Source organism: Oncorhynchus mykiss, chromosome 30, assembly GCF_057628025.1.
Source record: "Oncorhynchus mykiss isolate SJ-2025 chromosome 30, ASM5762802v1, whole genome shotgun sequence".
NCBI lineage: Eukaryota > Metazoa > Chordata > Actinopteri > Salmoniformes > Salmonidae > Oncorhynchus > Oncorhynchus mykiss.
Genome location: NC_143051.1, coordinates 39,238,301 through 39,262,930, shown reverse-complemented (window position 1 = coordinate 39,262,930; position 24,630 = coordinate 39,238,301). Strand labels below are relative to the sequence as shown.

At 42.7% G+C, this 24,630-nt stretch overlaps 1 protein-coding gene across 2 annotated transcripts; it reads right to left on the bottom strand.

The window, feature by feature from the left end:
* Positions 1-1,549: 1,549 nt before the first annotated feature.
* Positions 1,550-24,616, bottom strand: LOC110513412 (neuronal acetylcholine receptor subunit alpha-7-like). 2 transcript variants are annotated; one of them, XM_036971524.2, is made up of 10 exons: positions 24,237-24,616; positions 21,881-22,020; positions 21,625-21,669; positions 20,847-20,956; positions 19,030-19,109; positions 9,766-9,933; positions 9,444-9,638; positions 7,608-7,694; positions 7,157-7,266; positions 1,550-3,031 (listed from the first exon to the last, which is right to left on the bottom strand). In XM_036971524.2, the coding sequence occupies exons 1-10, from the start codon at positions 24,394-24,396 to the stop codon at positions 2,300-2,302; spliced, it is 1,827 nt and encodes a 608-aa protein (XP_036827419.1). In that variant the 5' UTR covers positions 24,397-24,616; the 3' UTR covers positions 1,550-2,299. The 2 variants fall into 2 exon arrangements, with proteins under 2 accessions (XP_036827419.1, XP_090084385.1); XM_090228259.1 differs by having other exon boundaries at positions 9,798-9,933; positions 24,237-24,517.
* Between the last annotated feature and the right edge of the window lie 14 nt (positions 24,617-24,630).

Genomic DNA, 24,630 nt, shown 5'->3' with positions numbered 1-24,630 from the left:
GGTTTTAGTCGTTTTAAGTTTACCCTGTGTGGCATTAGGCGACCCCAAAATAACGCTTAGGTGACCCGCACTGTAATATACCACATATTTTGCATTGTGGTATATTGCAGTGTTTCCCAACCCTGGTCCTCGAGTACCCCCAACAGTACACAGTTTCGTTGTTGCCCTTGACAAACACAGCTCATTCAACTCATTGAGGGCTTGATGATTAGTTGACAAGTTGAATCAGGTGTGTTTGCCCTGGGTTACAATAAACATTTGTACTGTTGGGGGGGGGGGGTTACTCGAGGACCAGGGTTGGGAAGCACTAGTGTATTGTGTGACTTGAGTTATGCTTTGTCGAGCGGCTATCCCCCTGGTCCTTTCTCATAAATTCAGAGAATTACCGAGCATGACCTCTCTCCTCCGTTAACCTTCCTTCCCTTCCCTCTCTTCCTGGACGTGATCAATTAAAACCCTGTCCGCTGCGTGTCAGCACTTTCTCTGCCCCTCTGTCATTTTTCTCTTATGTATTACAGCACCGGTGTCCATTGAGGAAAGGAAGGCAAGGATAGTAATAAAAAAATAAAAATGTTATTTTATTTGGGGATGAGAAATATTTCTATACTTGTGTTTGTGCCGGAGAAAGTCAGTCCGCCTACTCCCAACTTGAAGTTTCCCTGAAGGGAGGAGATCTGTCAGTTTATAGAGAGAAAGAGATGGAGTGAGAGATCTTCCAGGAGCTCTGTGGTCTTAAAAATAACTGTAGGAAATATATTTTAGTAGCTATACGTTGAATTTGGAAAGAATTAAAATATTGAAAATGTTTAACTCCTATAAATGATCAACCATATTGTGTAATATAAAAATGACAATTGTGTCATTTAAATCAAGTCATTTGTGTGTTCATCTTGAGGTTTGAGGCTCACTCTTTCCTTCACGTTCCTCACATACAGTATATTATAGGAAAAATACTCAAACTATATTATGGTATTGTTTTCTACTGTTAATACAGCAACGAATGTTTTTGCATGTCAGCAGTCGACTTTTCAACATATTGGACTTTCAAGAAGCAAAGTGTCACTTGCCACATCATGATGATGTGACATTGCTTCTTGAAAATCCTATATCTTCAAAACTTGACTGCTGACAGTCTCAAAATGTTTTGCATATGTCAACAGTAGACTAATTAAAGATAATACCAAAAGACCACTTAAAAGTTTTTGAGTGGTATTTTCCTTTTAAGCTTTCACTTTGGAGCCAATGAGATGAGCCTTCTCTATTAGGACCTGCCAAATTCTATTAAGTGACTTTTTGATGGGTCATTATTGGATCAACCCTCCACTGTAACACAATTACTGACAATTACACTGATGATTACGCACTAATGCAGTTGCCCAATCACAAGCAGCCCTGCACACTGAAGGAGATTGGTAGACACTGGCAACCCACTGACAGATCAGGCCTGGGGAAGGAAGTGGGGCTTCATTTAGTGCTTCAATCGATCGAAAAATACCCCATGTTATTTAAGACCTTGCAATTTGATGCCCATGAAACAAACGAGACAGAATGAAAGATGAGATTATTTTTATTCCTCTCATCTGATGTGTTCTTCTGTTTTATCCTGGAGATCTAAGTGTTCACATTAACACTGCCCAGTTTAGTTTGTTGGACCTTCCCTCCTTCGCTGTCACCATAGAATACCTCTGTCTGTTCACACACTCATTCCTTGTTGTCTCTCCTTGTAAAAGTCAGTCTCTCCCCCTCCTTCCCGGTCCCCCCTTTCAGTAAATGATGCCGTCTTTCTTTGCCTTTTCTGGGACTTGAGAGTGAAGGGTTATCTTCTCTCTGCCAGTAAATCAAACAGCCCTATATATCTGTATGTTCCTCTCTGTTTCTCTCTGTAGGGACTGCAATCTTCCCAATCTCAGGTTGAATTATCCCATATTCCACTTTTCTTATTGCCCATCCTGCTCACCTTCACTTCTTATAGGTCTTTGAGAAAGCCTTATAGTTCAATACAATTGACTTCACCCTCTACAGTCCTTGAACCATGCCTTTTTTTAGTCTTCTCCCATAAACTCATCCCTCCCCATCCTGTTCCATTTCATCAGAGGTCCTTGATAGACTTCAATAGACCATCTTGAGATGTACTTTAGACATCTCCAAAGAACCCCCCTCATCTTGACACGAGAGTCTGTTGTGCCCGACAATAGCCCTCTTAGACTGAGCCCCAAATCATTCCACATCCTGCTCTTTCTCCCCTACTTCTCCTCTCACTCTTAATATCTCCTCCTCCTCTGCCCCATCCTATTCTTCCTCAGAAGAAGTCCTTGGAGGCGGCCTCCACAAAGTTGGGAGCGGACATGAGGATGGCGATGGTGCAGATGATGTTGAACACACTGAAGGCCACCAGGCAGAGCCGGTCGATGACTGCTGCCGCAAACTTCCACTGGTCGGCCACGCTCTCCGTCTCATCCTGCTCACGGAAGCGGTCCGCCATGTAACGCACTTCCTCCAGAATAGCCTGGAGCTGGGGGTCGCCTATACGCCCTGCTGAGTACTGTCCTCCACCCCCCATTCCGAAAACTCCGCCACTGGAAATGGTGCTAGGGCAGCCCACGGTGTCCGCGTTGGGGGTGGGGGGTGGCGGAGGGCTGCAGAATGGAGGGGGCAGATGGGGAGGGGGACTGCCTGCTACTCGAGGAGGCCCGGCCGAGATGCTGTAATTCTGGATGTGATCTGGGAGCAGTGGGGGGTCGTCCAGATTCTGGAAGCCAATGTAGAGCAGGTTTCCATTGTTGTTGGCGCTGGACTGGGTGTGAAGATGGGGATGACCCAAGTGCTGGGGGCCAGCCTGGAGAGGGACCAGGTTCTGGGGGTGGAGTTGGTGGAGTGTGGGGTCTGGAGGGTTAGCGATGCTACCGCTCTGGGAGCTTGAGGAGCAGCGCCGTAGGTGGGGGGCGCAGGGTGGTCGCTCTGGGTCATCACTCTCCCCTGGGCGCTTCATACGTAGGAACCATGCTACCCACTGCAGTAGGACCACATTAACCTGAAAGGAGAATCAATCAGAGAAGGGTGTTATAATATACACTGAGTGTACAAAACATTGAGAACACCTGCTCTTTCCATGACAGACTGACCAGGTGTAAGCTATGATCCGGTATTGATGTCACTTGTTAAATCCACTTCAACTCAATATTAGGAAGGTGTTCTTAATGTTTTGTACACTCATAGCAAGGGAGGTAAACACATCTAGTGAGGAATACACCTACACCTAAAAAGGGTAGTGCACTTGACAATACACTAGGGGAAAACCTTTCAGCTGGTAAAAGTTTGACTCAGTGGGTGGTGTGTGCAGATGCTGGTATGTTCAACTTGACCTTTTGTATTCAACGCTACTTTCATGAGCACAAGAATGAGAAAATCACCTAAGGCAGGAAACCTTTATATAAAGCTTCATTTAAATTCTAACCATGGAATTAAAGTTAGACACCGCCATTTGTCTCCCCCTTAGGTGTCTTTTATCCCTTTTATATCTAGACAAAAACCTGACTTTATACCGTCTTTTCTTTATATCTGAAAGCAGTAGGGGGTCAAAAATGTTGTACATTAAAACCCGCCAAGAGAAATAGTCATTGTTGAGGTATTTTCTTTAAAAATTCTGCCTACGGCTCTGTGAAAACCGGGACGTTCAACAAGTCCCAGCTTTGGGATGACGCTCACTTGGGTGAACCAATCACAAAACTTCAAAGTAATACTTTGGCATGTAATTCTCTCCATTCACTTGCTCTTCATCGCTTGATCATTTCACTAGCAATTTCTCCTCGCATGTTAAATCAGTTGGTGAAGACGTTTTCTAGCAAGCTATCAATGTGCATATAATACTTCCACAAGTGGAGAGAGGCTAGGGAAAAAAAGACGAAATGACGATCTTCGTTCTGAATGAGTTACAGCAGATCATCTGCCCACTGCAACTTTTGAGGACACAAACACACACAAGTCCACTGCTTCTGGTCTGCACTGCTATCTTGGTTTAACTATCTAAATGTAATAATGATTCAATTGGCTACATTTCTTTAAATTGACAATTCTGTGAATTGTCTGGTGCAAGTTTTAAATTGACACACTACCTGTTAGCAAAAGTGTCGGATTGAGATGATGTGCAGGAGCTTGTTAGAATTTGTAGTATTGCATGATGTCTACAGTGCATTCGGGAAGTATTCAGACCCCTTCACTTTTTCCAAAGTTTGTTACGTTACAGCGTTATTCTAAAATTGATGAGAAAAAACACAATTTAATCAGTATACACACAATACCCCATAATGACAGGGTAAAAACAGGATTTTAGACAATAAAAAACGGTAAATATATGTATTCAGACCCTTTACTCAGTACTTTGTTGAAGCACCTCTGGCAGCGATAACAGCCCAAGTCTTCTTGGGTATGACGCTACAAGCTTGGCACATCTGTATGTCGGGAATTTCTCCTATTCTTCTCTGCAGATCCTCTCAAGCTCGGTCAGGTTGGATGGGGAGGGTCGCTGCACAGCTTTTTTCAGGTCTCTCCAGAGATGTTCGATCAGGTTCAAGTCCGGACTCTGGCTTGGCCACTCAAGGACATTCAGAGACTTGTCCTGAAGCCACTTGCATTGTCTTAGCTGTGTGCTTAGGGTAGTTCTCCTATTGGAATGTGAACCTTTACCCCAATCTGAGGTCCTAAGCGCTGTGGAGCAGGTTTTCATCAATGATCTCTCTGTACATTGCGATTCATTTTTCCCTCAAACCTGACTAGTCTCCCAGTCCCTGCTGCGGAAAAACATCCACACAGAATGAGTCTGCCACCACCATGCTTCATCATAGGGATGGTGCTAGGTTTCCTCCAGACGTGAAGATTAGCATTCAGGCAAAAGACTTCCATTTTGGTTTCATCAGACCAGAGAATCTTGTTTCTCATGGTCTGAGAGTCCGGTTTTCACTTTGTCATTGTGGGGTATTGTGTGTAGATTGATGATTGATTTTTATTTTAGTCCATTTTAGAATAAGGCTGTAACGTAACAAAATGTGGAAAAAGTGAAGTGGTCTGAATACTTTCCGAATGCACTGTACTTTGACGCTAAATAGCATTTTCGAATCTGAGAGTAAATAGAGCCGTGAATATATTGATAAAAGTCAACTCCGAGAGAGATTTACATGATTATCAAAACGCCAGGGTAAGCCTACATGAAACACAGCCCTTATTTTAAGTGTTTCTAAAATTCCCAATTGGAAAAATGAATGGCGGAAAAATGATTGGAATCATTTCCCCATTTGACCGCTAGGTTTTATGGGTATTATGACACCTCCACTGTGGGCCTCTATAGTGTCTGTTGTTGTTGTGCAATTATTAACATTGCCGTTCGATGCCCTTCTCTGAACCCCCATCATTTATGTTGCTAATTGGCCAGCTGACTACCCAAAGTGGGCCATTTATCAGTGGGAAGACCTTGCAGATTGCACCAATCTATAAAGCATCTTCAACCCATCCATTCTCCTTCACTAAACCCATTCTCTGAGTTGATGACATCAATAAATCTGTAAATGCTGTAGCTGCCAAACAGGGGAAGCTGAGAGATGCATTTGGAAAAGCTTCAAAGTATTGCACAAAGTGAGAGACTGAGATCTAGAATCTACGTCAGGCACAAGCCTACAGACCCAATGTATTATTGGGTCCAACCGAAAGGTATGGTACTGTTGATCTGAACTTGGACAGACTGCAAAGGAGTGAGGAGATGTATAGTGATTTGTTAGTATAAGTAGTTTAGAAGGACAAATACAGAGGGATGTGAAAATTAGAGATTGAAGGATGAAAAGATGGAGAAAACTATAGAAAGAGGCATTGAAAGAATAGTCTACTACAGTTGGAGTGAAGGGCAGATAAAGAGGGTAGCAATTAAGGGGTAGAAGGTAGCATGGCGGCAGGTATTGCATCAGGCATTTTTGATTTGCGCCTTACACCTTTGCGACCATAAAAAGAAAAACGCTTTAAAATGACAAATAGTTGCACATCACATCATTCTGTTTTTTAATTGAACTGTTTATCAATGATAAACCTCACTGCAAGTTCTTTATACTGCATAAAAATGTATGTTTATACATTGTTTGAAGCAAATTGTTTAAAGCAAATTGGCTTGTCCCACTAGTGATGAGTATAGTTGTAGTGACATGTTTTTGAGATTTAGAGATATCTATCGATTATTTAGAATGCTAGAAAGTAAATAAACGTAAAGTTTAAAAATGTTATGTCAATGTTACCTGCTTGTAAAACACTCATTACAAAGATATAAATGGACCTTAAGCATTCCCTCCCTTTAATGTCTTACATTTGAGGACTCCATTGATCATTTGGTGTGTCTAAATACAAAGCGTTATTGGTGTTACTCAATTTAAATGAAGAAAAATTATTAATCATATTACTTTGGTAACAACATTTAAGGGTTAATGACCTTGGATTTGAGCATCTGTGGCCTCCATTTAAGAAAATCCTCAATTACCTCAAATTTGTCAATGGTGTTACATCATCGTTGTTACTACTCCTACTGGTGGTAGTGTTATTATAGTGGTACAAATGATTTAAAGTCATTAAGCTACCACATTAGTTGATTTACAATGGGAAGATGTACCCAAATACATTTGAAATAAAATACAAATCTAGAAAAATTATTCCAAAATGCCATGCCCAAAATGCCACTGCAATTCAAGAACGAACCGTAAGTGTTTTGCTAGCTGCAGCAAAGAGGAAATGGCTATACCAAAGGAGGGTGGCAAACAAAAATAGTTGGCTTGTTAGCATTAACCGTAACGGGAAAAACTGTAGCATTGTGATATACCAGGAGACCAGCCACGGAGGGATTGGCAGGTGAGCGCATAGAGCGAAGCGTGACGTGTTTTCCAACGGGAAATGCTAAATAGTTTGTAATGACTGGTGGTAGGCTAGCGGTTAAGAGCGTTGGGCCAGTAACCAAAAGGTCTCTGGTTCGAATCCCTGAGCCGACTAGGTAAAAAAAATCTGTCTTTGCCCTTGAGCAAGGCACTTAACCCTAATTGCTCCTGTAAGTTTTTCTGGATAAGAGCGTCTGCTAAATGACTAAAATGTAACTGTCTTTGGCTGGAGTAGACTGCATGAGCTCTGGCCTTACCCATTTGGGCATCTGTCCTCCGTTTGGGTCATGGTGATGATACTGCAGCACCACCGTTGTAGCTATGACTGACATCCCAACAATGATCATAGTACTGGCAAAGTACTGTCCTGAAAGGTGGGCAAAAAAGGAGGAACGAGACAAAACAATTAGAGTAGAGAGAGGAAGCCATTTGTAATAACAATGCTAACAGTGGTTCTTGCTGATCATGACTTGGCATTTTTCTTGGGCTTCAGTGGACTGCATTTGTGTTTTAGTAGCCATCTGTCTGGCTACAGGGAGCTCACCGTACATAATTTCCAGCAGCGAATTTTTCAGATTTATTTAGCCAATTACATTTAAGGACAACCAGATGGTTAGATCACCAGGGCCTGACAAACATTTGGGACAATTATTTCAAGTGCACGTACACACACATTCTAGACTCTAACACGCATATAAGAACACACACCTATGAGAGGGATGGAATCTGAAGTGGCTGGCATGATCTCTGCCACCAGCAACATGAAGACAGTGAGAGAGAGCAGCACAGTGATACCTGAAAAGAGAGCGGAAGATATTAAAAATGTATAAAACAGTGAGTGGATGCTGAGCACCATCTCCATAACTGACTAGGCTCTTGGGTTTTGAAATACTCAGTGCAACTATAACACACACTACTTCCCCACGCTTCTCACACATTTATTAACATCAGTGCCTCAGTTTTGATCCCGGACAAGCCTACAGAAATCCACATTTGTAAAGATAAACTTTCTTATAGGCATCTCGTTTGACAAATACTTTATGGTCTCTACCAATCAAGCCAATGGTTATTCATTTCAATTGACTATGATTCGATTTGGTTCGATCTGATGCAAATTGCAAAGTGTGACAGAGTAATGTACCCAAAGTGAAATTACTTTACTACATTCCTATTCTTCAATTGCCCTTAGTAAAGCCTTACTTCTAACCCACACATATGCTTACCCTATATTAGCAATCCATCTGCCCCAGCTGTCTCTGTCCCCCCCCAACTCCCTCCCTTCTCCATCTTCATTCATCAGATTGAATCTTCATCTCCTCCCATTACCTCTGTCCCACTTTTTTTTTAAACCCACATTTTACAAGTGCTTTCTTGGCATAACTGGTACCGTCCAGAAGCAAGCCGATAAAACAAACGTCTGTCAAGTGAGTCAGTCCTGTTCGCTCTATAGATAAAAAAAACGAATGTCCCTTCAAGGGTTGAGAGGAAATCAGAAAATCACTTTTAGGAATGTCAAAGTAAGAAATGGACAGTGGCTTTCATTTAAGCAATATGCTTATCTTGGCTAGCCTGGTTGATACCAAACTCCCAAGTCTTCCTTACGTGAGCGGCTGGGGAGGCTCCTTTGATGTTGTTGGCACAATCAATGCGTTTCAAATGCCACCCTATTCCCCATACAGTGCACTTCTTTTGACCAGAGCCCTGGTCAAAAGTAGTAGACTATAAAGGTAATGAGATGCCATTTGGGATGCAGATAGAGCCTCAATAATGAAGGTTGCTGTGCTTTTACACTGGTTTGTTCCACTCCTACATCTCTCTCGCTGTAACACCCCCACACACAAATAGGCTGTGAGCGCTGACCCCTTGCTTTACAACTGCTTGTTTTCAAATCCAAATAGCAAGAGTTTTTAATGCCCCTCGGGTCATTTTTTGGGGGGTAATAACCAATCGGTGCCAAAGCACAAAACTGGGAGCATTTCTACCCTTATCATGAGACTCGATTTAGAGTTAAGAAAACAGCCTCTCCACACTACGATAGGTATTCGGTACATAGCTTGTGTTGTACAGCCTGGCTGATACCAGGCTATATTGTATCTTGGCACTTAATTCCTTAAAACCTGGTGTCAAGCTGAATTCCTAGAAGGCTGTGTGTATGCTCTCACTCCCTAATCAATTCCTGGGCTTAATTACATCAATATGTTAATTGGCTGTGGTGTGTAATACAATGCAGCGTAATGCAGCCTCAAATTAGGTTAAAATGTTTCACATCCCCAAAGTTCTTCTAGGTCTTCTTTGTTTTCCTCCACTTTTTTAGTTGTTTTTTTCTAGAATCAATCTACTCTCCCTCTCCTGTCATCTTTTCTTCCCCGTCACCATTATTCCCCCACGTCCTTTTCTTATTTCCGCCCTATACTTTCTAATGCATTTCCTCCTCTCCATGCTGCTGTCCACCATCCTCTCATCCTCTCCTCTCTGTGTTCCTTCTAGAAAAAATAAGGTTAGTCTATTCTATCACTCTTGGATCATGTTCTCCTCTCTGCTCACCCAGAGAGATCTTCTCTCCAGAGTCGGCAGGCAGTAGGAAGATGAGCAGGGTCATGGAGGATAGCAGCACACAGGGGATGAGCAAGTTTAGAGCGTAGTAGAGAGTGCGCCGGCGGATGGTTACAACGAACGTCACGTCAGGGTAGGGCTCCTTACAACAGTCATAGAACACCTCGCTACGAGTACCTGGCACTCCTTGAGAGAGTAAAAAAAGAGTAAAGGAGAGAATAAATATTTTTTTTATAAAAGTTGAAGTTGAGTTGACAATGAAGTTGAGAAATTGATAACAGAAATTTAGGAGGGCAATTCCAACCCCACTGACCCACTAGGTCCCACTCCCCGTTGGACATGTACCCGGAGATGTCGGCCTCATTCATTTGTAGGTCCATCAGCCAGCCATCGTACGTCCACGAGCCAAACTTCATCTCACACTTTTGGATGTCGAAGGGGAACCAACGTACGTCCACGTTACATGTGCTCATGAAAATCCCTAACAGACGTGGAAAGAGATTGATTAAAAGGGAGGCAAGAGTGAAGTATAAGAAATATAGACACTTTCCCGTGCACAGGGCGATTTGAAGAGAATGAGAGACATTTTACTTTTTGTCCACATATACTCTTTAAGAAAATATGTACTATGCATATACAGTCGTGGCCAAAAGTTTTGAGAATGGCACAAATTTTAATTTCCACAAAGTTTGCTGCTTCAGTGTCTTTAGATATTTTTGTTAGATGTTAAAATGGAATACTGAAGTATAATTACAAGCATTTCATAAGTGTCAAAGGCTTTTATTGACAATTAAATGAAGTTGATGCAAAGAGTCAATATTTGCAGTGTTGACCCTTCTTCTTCAAGACCTCTGCAATCCGCCCTGGCATGCTGTCAATTAACTTCTGGGCCACACTGATGGGTTTGTCAGAATTTGTGGGTTTTTGTTTGTCCACCCGCCTCTTGAGGATTGACCACAAGTTCTCAATGGGATTAAGGTCTGGGGAGTTTCCTGGCCATGGACCCAAAATATCGAGGTTATGTTCCCCGGCCACTTAGTTATCACTTTTGCCTTATGGCAAAGTGCTCCATTATGCTGGAAAAGTCCCCAAACTGTTCCTGGATGGTTGGGAGAAGTTGCTCTCAGAGGATGTGTTGGTACCATTCTTTATTCATGGCTGTGTTCTTAGGCAAAATTGTGAGTGAGCCCACTCCCTTGGCTGAGAAGCAACCCCACACATGAATGGTCTCAGGATGCTTTACTGTTGGCATGACACAGGACTGATGGTAGCGCTCACCTTGTCTTCTCCGAACAAGCTTTTTTCCGGATGCCCCAAGCAATCGGAAAGGGGATTCATCAGAGAAAATTACTTTACCCCAGTCCTCAGCAGTCCAATCCCTGTACCTTTTGCAGAATATCAGTCTGTCCCTGATGTTTTTCCTGGAGAGAAGTGGCTTCTTTGCTGCCCTTCTTGACACCAGGCCATCCTCCAAAAGACTTTGCCTCACTGTGCGTGCAGAGGCACTCACACCTCCCTGCTGCCATTCCTGAGCAAGCTCTGTACTGGTGGTGCCCCGATCCCGCAGCTGAATCAACTTTAGGAGACGGTCCTGGCTTGCTCGACTTTCTCCACCAATCTAATACTTTAAGATTTTTGGGAAGTAGTGAGGGGGAGAATCTCAATTGCACACTCCTCGGGTCCTCTCTCCTCGCCTCCTTCTCAAAACCCATTGGAGGAGAAGGTCAGATGGGCGGGACCTCTGGCTTTCTCATCCAATGGGTTTTGAAAATTAGGTGAGGAGAGAGGATGCGATATTCTCCCAATGAGTACACTTCAGGAGAACGGAAATATAGTGCGATATAGAGAGTGACACTGATCTCTACTCTGCAGTCAACATTTTCATTATACAGAAACACACACAAAGTACTACATTATTGATGCACACAGGGGGAAACACAGAGATGACACACCAAGTACTACACAGTTTAGATTGCTGGCAAACTTAAGCAAAGCAATTACTGAAATGACAAATCAATCCTATTGAGTTTTCCAGTAGAGCACAAAACCACAATGCCATAGTAGCCAAACAGCACTCAAAAACATTAATTATGAGACACAAGTCATGCAAATAAGGGACAGCCAGGTGGTTAGAAAAGCAATTTGAATGGGTTAGCTGATTTTCCGAAAATGCAACCAGAAGTTGACGATCAAACCAATACTAAATTAAATCCAGTATTGATTATAAAACGTAGTCATCACATAAACATAAAATGTCTAATACAAGATTTATTTGGGGGGGGAAATCACACATAATGTCATCTCCAGGGTAGAGATCAGTATTTTCTCTTTCTATGTTTTTAATAAATGTAATTTAACTAGGCAAGTCAGTTAAGAACAAATTCTTAATGACAATGACGGCCTACCGGGGAACAGTGGGTTAACTGTCTTGTTCAGGGGCAAAATGACAGATTTTTTACCTTGTCAGCTCGGCAATTATATCCAGCAACCTTTGGGTTACTGGCCCAATGCTCTAACCACTAGGCTACCTGTCGCCCCAGGTAACCTAGTGGTTAGATGGCACTCTCTGGGTGCGTACCAATATATATGGCTCTCTCTGGGTGCCTCCCAATATATCCCCTTTCTCCTGAACTATACAGTACTCATTGGGAGAATCTCAATTGCATACTCTGCTTGGTATGGCAACTGTTCAGCATCCGACCGCATCACCGCTTGGTGTGGCAACTGCTCGGCATCCGACCGCAAGGCGCTACAGAGGGTAGTGCGTACGGCAAAGCTTCCTGCCATTCAGGACCTCTATACAAAGCGGTGTCAGAGGAAGGCCCTAAAAATTGTCAAAGACTCTGGCCACCCAAGTCATGGACTGTTCTCTATGCTACCGCACAGAAAGTGGTACTGTAGCACCACATCTAGGTCCAAAAGGCTCCTTAATAGCTTCTATCCCCAAGCCATAAGACAGCTGAACAGTTAATCAATTGGCTATCCAGACTATTTGCATTGACCCCCTTTTTTATTCTGTTGCTGCTACTCGCTGTTTATTATCTATACATAGTCACTTTACCCCTACCTACATGTACATATTACCTCGACTAATCTGCACCCCCGCACATTGACTCGATCCTGTACCCCCTGTTATTGTTAATTATTTTTTTATGTAATTTTGTTTATTTAACTTTTTATTTTTTTAGCAAATATTTTCTTACTTACAAAAAAAACCTCTGCATTGTTGGTTCAGGGCTTGTAAGTAAGCATTTCACGGTAAGGTCTACACTTGTTGTATTCAGCGCAAGTGACAAATACAATTTGATTTGATTTATAGTTTCCCGCTGAGCCATAAAGGCATGTGACAAGGAAATTGTCAACAATGAACAGTCCAAAACACAACTTACAACTCTCCAAAACTCATGCAATTTACTTACAACTGCACCTCTTTGCTCTGTGGCAAGGCCATTGTAATAACTCATTATTTTCTCTAAATTCATTAAACCTAAAACTAAACTGATTAGCTAAAAGCTACACTTACCTCCATTTTCAATTCACTGCTCTCCTGCAGCCCTGTAACAGGTCCTCTAAGCTAACAATTAGGTTACTCTAAAAGCTGATCCGACAAGCAACATTCCTTGACACAAAATATCCTCAAACTGCAACTTGTCGAAAAATATATCTTAAAACTCCCTTGAAAAACAATCTCTACACAGGAAACAAGATGGATCACCCCAGCCTTCAAAAACCTATTTCCTTCCTTTCCCTTAGTGTTTGTCCCAAACGGCAGCCTATTTCCTTTATAGTGCACTACTTTTGGGGTCTGGTCAAAAGTAGTGCACTATGTAGGGCAGGGGTAAGCAACCCTGTTACTAGAGTACTGCAAGTTTTTGTTCCAACTAAATCAAATCAAATTGTAATTGTCACATGCCAAATACAGCAGGTGTAGGTAGACCTTACAGTGAAATACAGTGATGTCGGCGCCATCTCCGCAAGATGGCGCCGACAGAGATGGTCGCCTCTCTTCGAGTCCTTAGGAAACTATATAGTATTTTTATTTTTTTTATGTATTATTTCTTACATTGTTACTCCAGGAAATTTTAAGTCTTATTACATAGAGCTGGGAAGAACTATTGGATATAAGAGCGATGTCAATTTACCAACATTACAACCAGGAATACAACTTTTCCGAAGCGGATTCTCTGTTTGACCACCACCCAGGACAATGGATCTAATCCCAGAAACCAACCCAAAACAACAGCACCGCAAAAGGGGCAGACAGAGCGGCCTCCTGGTCAGATTCCATAGATGTGCACTTCCCCCACCGCTCCCAAGTATACTACTCGCCAATGTCCAGTCTCTTGACAACAAGGTAGATGAAATTCGAGCAAGGGTTGCCTTCCAGAGAGACATCAGAGATTGTAACATTATATGTTTCACGGAAACATGGCTCTCGGGATATGTTGTCGAAATCGGTTCAGCCACCGGGCTTCTCCATGCATCGCACCAACAGAAATGAACACCTCTCTGGGAAGAGGAAGGGTGGGGGTGTATGTGTCATAATTAACGTCTCATGGTGTAATCGTAACAACATACAGGAATTCAAGTCCTTCTTCTCATCCGAACTAGAATTCCTTACAATCAAATGCCGGCCATATTACCTCCCAAGAGAATTCTCGTCAGTTATCGTCACAGCTTTGTACATTCCCCCTCAAGCAGACACCAAGACGGCCCTCAAGGAACTTCACTGGACTCTATGTAAACTGGAGACCATATATCCTGAGACTGCATTTATTGTAGCTGGGGATATTAACAAAGCAAATTTGAGAACCAGGCTACCTAAATTCTATCAGCATATTGATTGCTCTACTCGCGGAGGTAATGCACTCGATCACTGCTACTCTAACTTCCGTGATGCATGCCCTCCCTTGCGCAAATCCCACCACTACGTCATCTTGCTTCTACTGTCTTATAGGCAGAAACTCAAACAGGATGTACCAGTGACTTGAACCATTCAGTGCTGGTCTGACCAATCAGAATCCACGCTTCAAGATTGTTTTGATCACGCGGACTGGGATATAGTCCAGTCAGCCTCAGAGAACAACGTCAATCTATATGCTGACTCAGTAAGTGAGTTTATAAAGAAGTATATTGGAGATGTGGACCCACTGTGACTATTAAAACCTACCCTAACCAGAAACCGTGGATCGATGGTGGCATTCGCGCAAAACTGAAAGTGCGAACCACCGCATTTCACCATGGAATGAGGTCTGGGAATATGGCTGAATATAAACAGTGTAGTTATTCCCTCCGCAAGGCAATCAAACAAGCGAAATGCCGGTACAGGGACAAAGTGGAGTTGCAATTCAACGGCTCAGACACAAGATGTATGCCACAGGAAATCACGGACTACAAAAAGAAAACCAGCCACGTCACGGACACCAACGTCACGCTTCCAGACAAACTGAACGCCTGCTTTTCCCGCTTTGAGGATAATACAGTGCCACCGTCGCGGCCTGCTTACAAGTACTGCACCCCACCCCCTCCCTCTCCTCCATGGCCAACGTGAGTAAAACATTTAAATGTGTTAACCCTCACAGGGCTGCTGGCCCAGACAGCATCCCTAACCGTGTCCTCAGACCATGCGCAGACCAGCTGGCTGGTGTGTTTACAGACATATTCAATCGCTCCCTATCCCAGTCTGCTGTCCCCACATGCTTCAAGATGGCCACCATTGTTCCTGTACCCAAGAAGGCAAAGATAACTGAACTAAACGACAACCTCCCCATAGCACTCATTTCGGTCATCATGAAGTGCTTTGAGAGGCTAGTCAAGGATCATATCACCTCCACCTGACCGGCCACCCTAGACCCACTTCAGTTTGCATACCGACAGGTCCACAGACGATGCAATCGCCATCACACTGCACACTGCCCTATCCCATCTGGACAAGAGGAATACCTATGTAAGAATGCTGTTCATTGACTACAGCTCAACATTCAACACCATAGTACCCTCCAAGCTCATAATCAAGCTGGTGACCCTAGGTCTCAACCCCGCCCTGTGCAATTGAGTCCTGGACTTTCTGACTGGCCGCCATCAAATCAAAGTTTATTTGTCACGTGCGCCGAATACAACAGGTGTAGTAGACCTTACAGTGAAATGCTTACTTACAGGCTCTAACCAATAGTGCAAAAAAAGGTATTAGGTGAACAATAGGTAAGTAAAGAAATAAAACAACAGTAAAAAAAAACAGGCTATATACAGAAGCGAGGCGGTAAAAGTAGCCAGGCTACATAGACACCAGTTAGTCAGGCTGATTAAGGTGGTATGTACATGTAGATATGGTTAAAGTGACTATGCATATATGATGAACAGAGAGTAGCAGTATTGTAAAAGAGGGGTTGGCGGGTGGCGGGACACAATGCAGATAGCCCGGTTAGCCAATGTGCCTGACACCTGCCAGTTGGTCAGCACATGCCCGGAGCGTCCTGCTAATCCGTGTGGCCCCGCAGCCTTGTGTATGTTGACCTGTTTAAAGGTCTTACTCATGTCGGCTACTGAGAGTGTGTTCGCACAGTCGTCCGGAACAGCTGATGCTCTCATGCATGCCTCAGTGTTGCTTTCCTCGAAGCGAGCATAGAAATGGTTTAGCTCGTCTGGTAGGCTCGTGTCACTGGGCAGCTCGTGGCTGTGCTTCCATTTGTAGTCTGTAATAGTTTGCAAGCCCTGCCACATAAAACGAGCGTCGGAGCCGGTGTAGTATGATTCAATTTTAGCCCTGTTTGATGGTTCGTCGCAGGGCATAGCAGGATTTCTTGTAAGCTTCCGGGTTAGAATCTCGCACCTAGAAAGCGGCAGCTCTACCCTTTAGCTCAGTGCGAATATTGCCTGTAATCCATGGCTTCTGGTTGTGGTATGTACGTACAGTCACTGTGGGGACGATGTCCTCAATGCACCTATTGATAAAGCCAGTGACTGATGTGGTGTACTCCTCAATGCCATCGGAAGAATCCCGGAACATGTTCCAGACTGTGATAGCAAAACATTCCTGTAGTTTGGCATTTGCTTCATCTGACCACGTTTTTATAGACCACAGGGCGCCAGTGGCGAATTTGCCAATCTTGGTGTTCTCTGGCAAATGCCAAACGTCCTGCACGGGGTTGGGCTGTAAGCACAACCCCCACCTGTGGACGTTGGGCCCTCTACCACCCTCATGGAGTCTGTTTCTGACCGTTTGAGCAGACACATGCACAAAGGCGGAGGTAGCGGTCCTGCTGCTGGGTTGTTGCCCTCCTGCGGCCTCCTCCATGTCTCCTGATGTACTGGCCTGTCTCCTGGTAGCGCCTCCATGCTCTGGACACTACGCTGACAGACACAGCCAACCTTCTTGCCACAGCTCACATTGATGTGTCATCCTGGATGAGCTGCACTACCTGAGCCACTTGTGTGAGTTGTAGACTCCGCCTCATGCTATCACTAGAGTGAAAGCACCGCCAGCATTCAGAAGTGACCAAAACATCAGCCAGGAAGCATAGGAACTGAGAAGTGGTCTGTGGTTATCACCTGCAGAACCACTCCTTTGTTGGGGGTGTCTTGCTAATTGCCTATAATTTCCACCTGTTCCACCTCTATTCCATTTGCACAACAGCATGTGAAATTTATTGTCAATCAGTGTTGCTTCCTAAGTGGACAGTTTGATTTCACAGAAGTGTGATTGACTTGGAGTTGCATTGTGTTGTTTAAGTGTTCCCTTTATTTTCTTGAGCAGTGTATATATATATATATATATATATAGGCAGTTGAATATATATATATAGGCAGTTGAAATCAGAAGTTCACATACACCTTAGCCAAATACATTTAAACTCAGTTTTTCACAATTCCTGACATTTAATCCAAGTAAAAATCCACTGTATTAGGTCAGTTAGGATCACCACTTTATTTGAAGAATGTGAAATGTCAGAATAATTGTTGAGAGAAGGATTTATTTCAGCTTCTATTTCTTTCATCACATTCCCAGTTGGTCAGAAGTTTACATACAATTAATTCGTATTTGGTAGCATTGCCTTTAAAATGTTTAACTTGGGTGAAACGTTTTTGGTAGCCTTCCACAAGCTTCCCACAATAAGTTGGGTGAATTTTGGCTCATTCCTCCTGACAGAGCTGGTGTAACTGAGTCAGGTTTGTAGGCCTCCTTGCTCGCACACGCTTTTTCAGTTCTGCCCACAAATGTTCTATGGGATTGAGGTCAGGGTTTTGTGATGGCCTACCTTGACTTTGTTGTCATTAAGCTATTTTGCCACAACTTTGGAAGTATGCTTGGGGTCATTGTCCATTTGGAAGACCCATTTGCGACCAAGCTTTAACTTCCTGACTGATGTCTTGAGATGTTGCTTCAATATGTCCACATTGTTTTCCTCCCTCATGAAGCCATCTATTTTGTTAAGTGCTCCAGTCCCTCTTGCAGCAAAGCTTCCCCACAACATGATGCTGCCACCCCCGTGCTTCACGATTGGGATGGTGTTCTTCGGCTTGCAAGCCTCCCCCTTTTTTCTCCAAACACAACGATGGTCATTATGGCCAAACAGTTATATTTTTGTTTCATCAGACCAGAGGACATTTCTCCAAAAAGTACGATCTTTGTCCCCATGTGCAGTGGCTTTTTTTTATGGCGGTTTTGGAGCAGTGACTTATTCCTTGCTGAGCGGCCTTTCAGGTTATGCCGATATAGGACTCGTTTTACTGTGGATATAGATACTTTTGTACCTGTTTCCTCCAGCATCTTCACAAGATCCTTTGCTGTTGTTCTGGGATTGATTTGCACTTTTCGCACCAAATTACGTTAATCTCTAGGAGACAGAATGCGTGTCCTTCCTGAGCGGTATGACGGCTGCGTGGTCCCATGGTGTTTATACTTGCGTACTATTGTTTATACAGATGAACGTGGTACCTTTAGGCATTTGGAAATTGCTCCCAAGGATGAACCAGACTTGTGGAGGTCTACAATTTTCTTTCTGAGGTCTTGGGTGATTTCTTTTGATTTCCCCATGATGTCAAGGAAAGAGGCACTGAGTTTGAAGGTAGGCCTTGAAATACATCCACAGGTACACCTCCAATTGACTCAAAATATGTCAATTAGCCAATCAGAAGCTTTTAAAGCCATGACATAATTTTCTGGAATTTTCCAAGCTTTTTAAAGGCACAGTCAGCTTAGTGTATGTAAACTTCTGACCCACTGAAATTGTGATACAGTGAATTAGAAGTGAATGAATCTGTCTGTAAACAATTGTTGGTAAAATTACTTGTGTCATGCACAAAGTAGATGTCCTAACCAATTTACCAAAACTATAGTTTGTTAACAAGAAATTTGTGGAGTGGTTGAAAAACGAGTTTTAATGACTCCAACCTAAGTGTATGTAAACTTCCGACTTCAACTGTGTGTATATATATATATATATATATATATATATATATATATATATATATATATATATATATATATATATATATATACACATAATATATATATATATATATACATAATATATATATATAAAAAAAAACAGAGTGGGAAAGAGAAAAAGAGACTCACCTGGAGGGAGATACTCTGCGAAGCCACTGGAGTTAACCAGCACATTGGTCTTAAAGGTAGAGTCAAAGTCATCGTCTGCACTGAGAAAGGAGAGAGGAAAGGGTGGATCGATCTCTAAACTGTAGTGTTTAAAGCAGAAAACGCATGCATGTAAATGTGATGCATGACGACGTGATATGGCTATACAGTGCCTTGCGAAAGTATTCGGCCCCCTTGAACTTTGCGACCTTTTGCCACATTTCAGGCTTCAAACATAAAGATATAAAACTGTATTTTTTTGTGAAGAATCAACAACAAGTGGGACACAATCATGAAGTGGAACGACATTTATTGGATATTTCAAACTTTTTTAACAAATCAAAAACTGAAAAATTGGGCGTGCAAAATTATTCAGCCCCCTTAAGTTAATACTTTGTAGCGCCACCTTTTGCTGCGATTACAGCTGTAAGTCGCTTGGGGTATGTCTCTATCAGTTTTGCACATCGAAAGACTGACATTTTTTCCCATTCCTCCTTGCAAATCAGCTCGAGCTCAGTGAGGTTGGATGGAGAGCATTTGTGAACAGCAGTTTTCAGTTCTTTCCACAGATTCTCGATTGGATTCAGGTCTGGACTTTGACTTGGCCATTCTAACACCTGGATATGTTTATTTTTGAACCATTCCATTGTAGAATTTGCTTTATGTTTTGGATCATTGTCTTGTTGGAAGACAAATCTCCGTCCCAGTCTCAGGTCTTTTGCAGACTCATCAGGTTTTCTTCCAGAATGGTCCTGTATTTGGCTCCATCCATCTTCCCATCAATTTTAACCATCTTCCCTGTCCCTGCTGAAGAAAAGCAGGCCCAAACCATGATGCTGCCACCACCATGTTTGACAGTGGGGATGGTGTGTTCAGCTGTGTTGCTTTTACGCCAAACATAACGTTTTGCATTGTTGCCAAAAAGTTCAATTTTGGTTTCATCTGACCAGAGCACCTTCTTCCACATGTTTGGTGTGTCTCCCAGGTGGCTTGTGGCAAACTTTAAATGACACTTTTTATGGATATCTTTAAGAAATGGCTTTCTTCTTGCCACTCTTCCATAAAGGCCAGATTTGTGCAATATACGACTGATTGTTGTCCTATGGACAGAGTCTCCCACCTCAGCTGTAGATCTCTGCAGTTCATCCAGAGTGATCATGGGCCTCTTGGCTGCATCTCTGATCAGTCTTCTCCTTGTACGAGTTGAAAGTTTAGAGGGACGGCCAGGTCTTGGTAGATTTGCAGTGGTCTGATACTCCTTCCATTTCAATATTATCGCTTGCACAGTGCTCCTTGGGATGTTTAAAGCTTGGGAAATCTTTTTGTATCCAAATCCGGCTTTAAACTTCTTCACAACAGTATCTCGGACCTGCCTGGTGTGTTCCTTGTTCTTCATGATGCTCTCTGCGCTTTTAACGGACCTCTGAGACTATCACAGTGCAGGTGCATTTATACGGAGACTTGATTACACACAGGTGGATTGTATTTATCATCATTAGTCATTTAGGTCAACATTGGATCATTCAGAGATCCTCACTGAACTTCTGGAGAGAGTTTGCTGCACTGAAAGTAAAGGGGCTGAATAATTTTGCACGCCCAATTTTTCAGTTTTTGATTTGTTAAAAAAGTTTGAAATATCCAATAAATGTCGTTCCACTTCATGATTGTGTCCCACTTGTTGTTGATTCTTCACAAAAAAATACAGTTTTATATCTTTATGTTTGAAGCCTGAAATGTGGCAAAAGGTCGCAAAGTTCAAGGGGGCCGAATACTTTCGCAAGGCACTGTGGGTGTATTACCTGTTATAGAGGAGGATGTCTGGCGTCCACACCTGGTCAGTTGTAAACCGAAGGTTTTTCACTCCAGGGTATTCAGATTGGTTCCACTGAAGATAATGATCAAACCAGCTCTGGAAGACAGACTCAAACTGGATATATTGGACAAGGCAATTGATTTCAACGTGAACAGAAAATACACTGAGTGTACAAAACATTAAGGACACCTTTCTAATATTGAGTTGCACCCCCTATTTTTGCCCTCGGAACAACCTCAATTCATTGGGGCATGGACTCTACAAGGTGTCGAAAGCATTCCACAGGGCTGCTGACCTATGTTAACTCCAATGCTTCCCACAATTGTGTCAAGTTGGCTGGACATCCTTTGGGTGGTGGACCACTTGATATTGATGGGAAACTGTTGATCATGAAAAACACAGCAGCGTTGCAGTTCTTGATACAAACCAGTATGCCTGGCACTTACTACCATACCACGTTCAAAGGCACTTAAATCTTGTGTCTTGCCCAATCACCGTCTGAATGGCACACATACACAATCCATGTCTCAAATCTTAAAAATCCTCTCCTCACCTTCATCTACACTGATTGAAGTTGATTTAACAAGTGACCTCAATAAGGGATCACCTTATTTCACCTGGATTCACCTGGTCAGTCTATGTCATGTCAAGAGCAGGTGTCCTTAATGTTTTGTTCACTCAGTGTATAACAGAAGGTCCCCTGAGATACATTTACTCTGACTTCGACAGCTGTATACTCTTACTTGAAGCTGTGCCGTGCTTACCATCCGAAGCCAGATGTTAGTGGTGACGACCTGATTCTTCTCATCCTGTAAGATGTGAACCTTTTTTAAGTAAATTCTTATTCTGAGGACCTAGTGTATATTGAGAGACTTAACTCAAAGAATTGTGTATAAAAAATTTAAAAATAAATAGGTGCAGTGGATGATTTACTTTTACAGACAGGCAGGTGGGCACAGGTATTGCCGAAGGCGCAGACCGATAAAATAACGTAAATGTAATCTGAACATTGATCCCTACCACATCCATGATCTGCATCAGACTGATAGAGAAGAAGACGGTGAGGGAGTGTGAATCGTTGCCCACCGGCCTCTCCATACGATTGTAGTCCTTCAGTAGGTTCTTCAACAGGGTCCTCTGGTGAGGGCCCTGCACCGACACTGAGAGAAGAACGGAGGAGAGGGAGATGGAAGGAAAAGGAGAGCAGGGGATTTCAGAAGAGAGGTGACAGAAATAAAAGGTATCAAAAAGCTGCATACAAGTAACCTATTCCAGACTGGTCTGCACATTTTAAAGTTTGAATGGCATTTCTAGCTTAAACGGTTGAAGACTACTGTAGTAGCGAACCGGAATTTTTCCCATTCAAGTCTATGGCTCCTGAAATGCATTTAGATTTATGCAAATATGATTGTAGTGGGAAAAGTCTCATTAGTATCGAAATGTTTTTTTCAAGCAACAGTACCAGGACCAGTCTGCATGCTATAAAGTAGTTTTGGTGTTGGTAGCTTTAACGTTTGCGTATCCAAATACTTCCCATTCAAGCTTATTGAGCTTTTATGCACATTTGAAACAGTTATAGTTCAAAAAGTGTAAATTGTATCAAAAAGCTGTTGACAAGCACACCATTCCAGGCTGGTCAGCGCATTTTAAAGTTTGAACGATGCAAACTTTTACGTTGTGGCCATTGAAATGCATGGCCATTGAAATGCATTGGGATGCAAATGTTGTTGTGGTGTGAAAAGTATTGGTAGTATCAACAAGTTTCTTTCAAGCACACTGCGGACAGTCAGCCTGCACGTTGTAAAGTTGTTTTGGTATTGGTAGCTTTTATGGGAGCGGAAGGAGAATAATAATAAGTATGAACAGTTTCTAAAGTTGTGCTTTGCTTTCAGCAAGCACACCTAATTAATGAATAATAAAGCAGTTTTGTGTAAAACCCCTGAAGCACTAAAAATGTATGTAGTGTGAATCATTAAATAAGGCAGGCTAAGGATTTGTTTCAAGAAAGTGTTGCGTGACTCATTTAGAAATGTAGAATTTTACTGACGATTATATCTTCGATGCGTTTCTGTTTTATTACTCAAATTAGGAGGACGAGCTGAACGTAATGGTGGGAATGGAATTCATGGAATGGTATCGAACACATCAAACATGGTTTCCATCAGTTTGATTCCATTGACTCCATTCCAGCCATTATTATGAGCCGTCCTCCCCTCAGTAGCCTCCTGTGCATTCAACTACTGTAGGACCACCATCTTGCACTGCATTAGAACGTGCGTTATGATGTATTACTGCTGTGTATGCTTCTAACTCAAGTCTGTGGGTATTAAATATTTTTTGAGGTCGACTTAGCATCTTTTGGCAGCTTCTAGCTGTTGTGAATGGTTTTGGCAGCTGTATTTGCTGTTAGCTTTTAACCTCATAGGCCCATAACCGTAGTTGTTATGTTCTCCCGATATGTGTGTTGCTGTTGTGTGTCGTTTCAGATCCATTTGGTGTACAAATGGACGTTAAGAGCGCTTTCAGTGGTCTGTGTACTTCTAGCTGTCGCTATTATCCTTTACCACTGTGTGTCAATAGCCAAAGGAGAATCGGGTATCACCGGGAAAGTATCAAGAATCTCTACAAAAGGTTGCGGTCTGGAAATTATTTACGATTTTGCACTGAGAGGAAAGTTCACTGTCTCTTTATCTAATTCCAGGGTAAGCAGCCTCTGATATACTGTAGTAATACCTTTAATTTCCCTTAGTAACCTATCTCTTCCTCTGCTTACAGCGCATCTACTCTCTCTACTACAGAAACATGTCCATAACAGCATAACAAGGGAGCAAGATCGAACCAGATCTATAATGGTGTTCAATTGAAATGACACCATTCAATTGACGTGAACACCACTGACAGTTGTCTGTTCCCTGCTGGTTCAATCCTATAAATACTGCACTTTCTGTCAACAGAGAAAATAGAGGGGGGAGAGTGAGGGATCAAGGTTTTTACATTTACGATTGCAGCATAAAATCCTTCCCTAGTAAAGCATTTATCCCCATCTCTCTCAATTTATAAACCGACTCTCTTTCTTTTTATGTCTGTCCCTGCGATAAACATGTATTTTACATTGAGCACCACGTCACATCAGGCTCTGAATAACAGATGTAGACTACTGTATTAACTATGCACACAGGTAGGCATGTACACGCAGACAAACATAAAACAAGAGCACAAACACTGACCGAACACAACAAACTCACACAAAAATACACCGACACTTCTCATTCGTCCTCTCCTCCTTTACAGTGATATTTTCCTAGTCTTTCCCTCTGGCTTTGTAACTCTATTCTTTCAATGTAGTCAGAGAGAGTAGATAGAGAGGCAGACCTACCCTGGACCAAAGCAGAGAATCCACAGACAACCAGAACCACAGAGCACCACATTTCTAATGGATAGGAATCGGAGAAGAGTGCAGCTGAGACAGGGATAAGAGGAGAAGAGGCACGGACAGGAGGGTTGGATTCAGAGGCTGGAATATCCCTGATTTGCATCCACAAAGCATCAGAAGGAATTAATAATTGAATCAGAGAGAGAAAGACAGAGATATGGGTGGCAGGCAGTGAGGTACGGAGCCTAAGTTTGCACACGCCGTCTGGAAAAATGCAGTGAATGAGTGGAGGAAAAAAACAACTGATTCTACACAAGCCAGCCCCCCCCCCTCTCTTTCTCTGTTGCTCTCTCTCCTTATACCCCCTCCCTTACCGTGTCCCTCTGCTTCCCTGGGA

Bases quoted from the DNA above. Each gene is read 5' to 3' on its own strand.
- LOC110513412 (XM_036971524.2), bottom strand. From the start codon at position 24,396: ATGCAAATCAGGGATATTCCAGCCTCTGAATCCAACCCTCCTGTCCGT. The intron at 19,110-20,846 runs GTAATACACCCA...CTCCTTTCTCAG, and splicing joins GACATCCTCCTCTATAACAG to TGCAGACGATGACTTTGACT. The intron at 3,032-7,156 runs GTAAGGCCAGAG...TTCTCCTTTCAG, and splicing joins GAGGACAGATGCCCAAATGG to GTTAATGTGGTCCTACTGCA.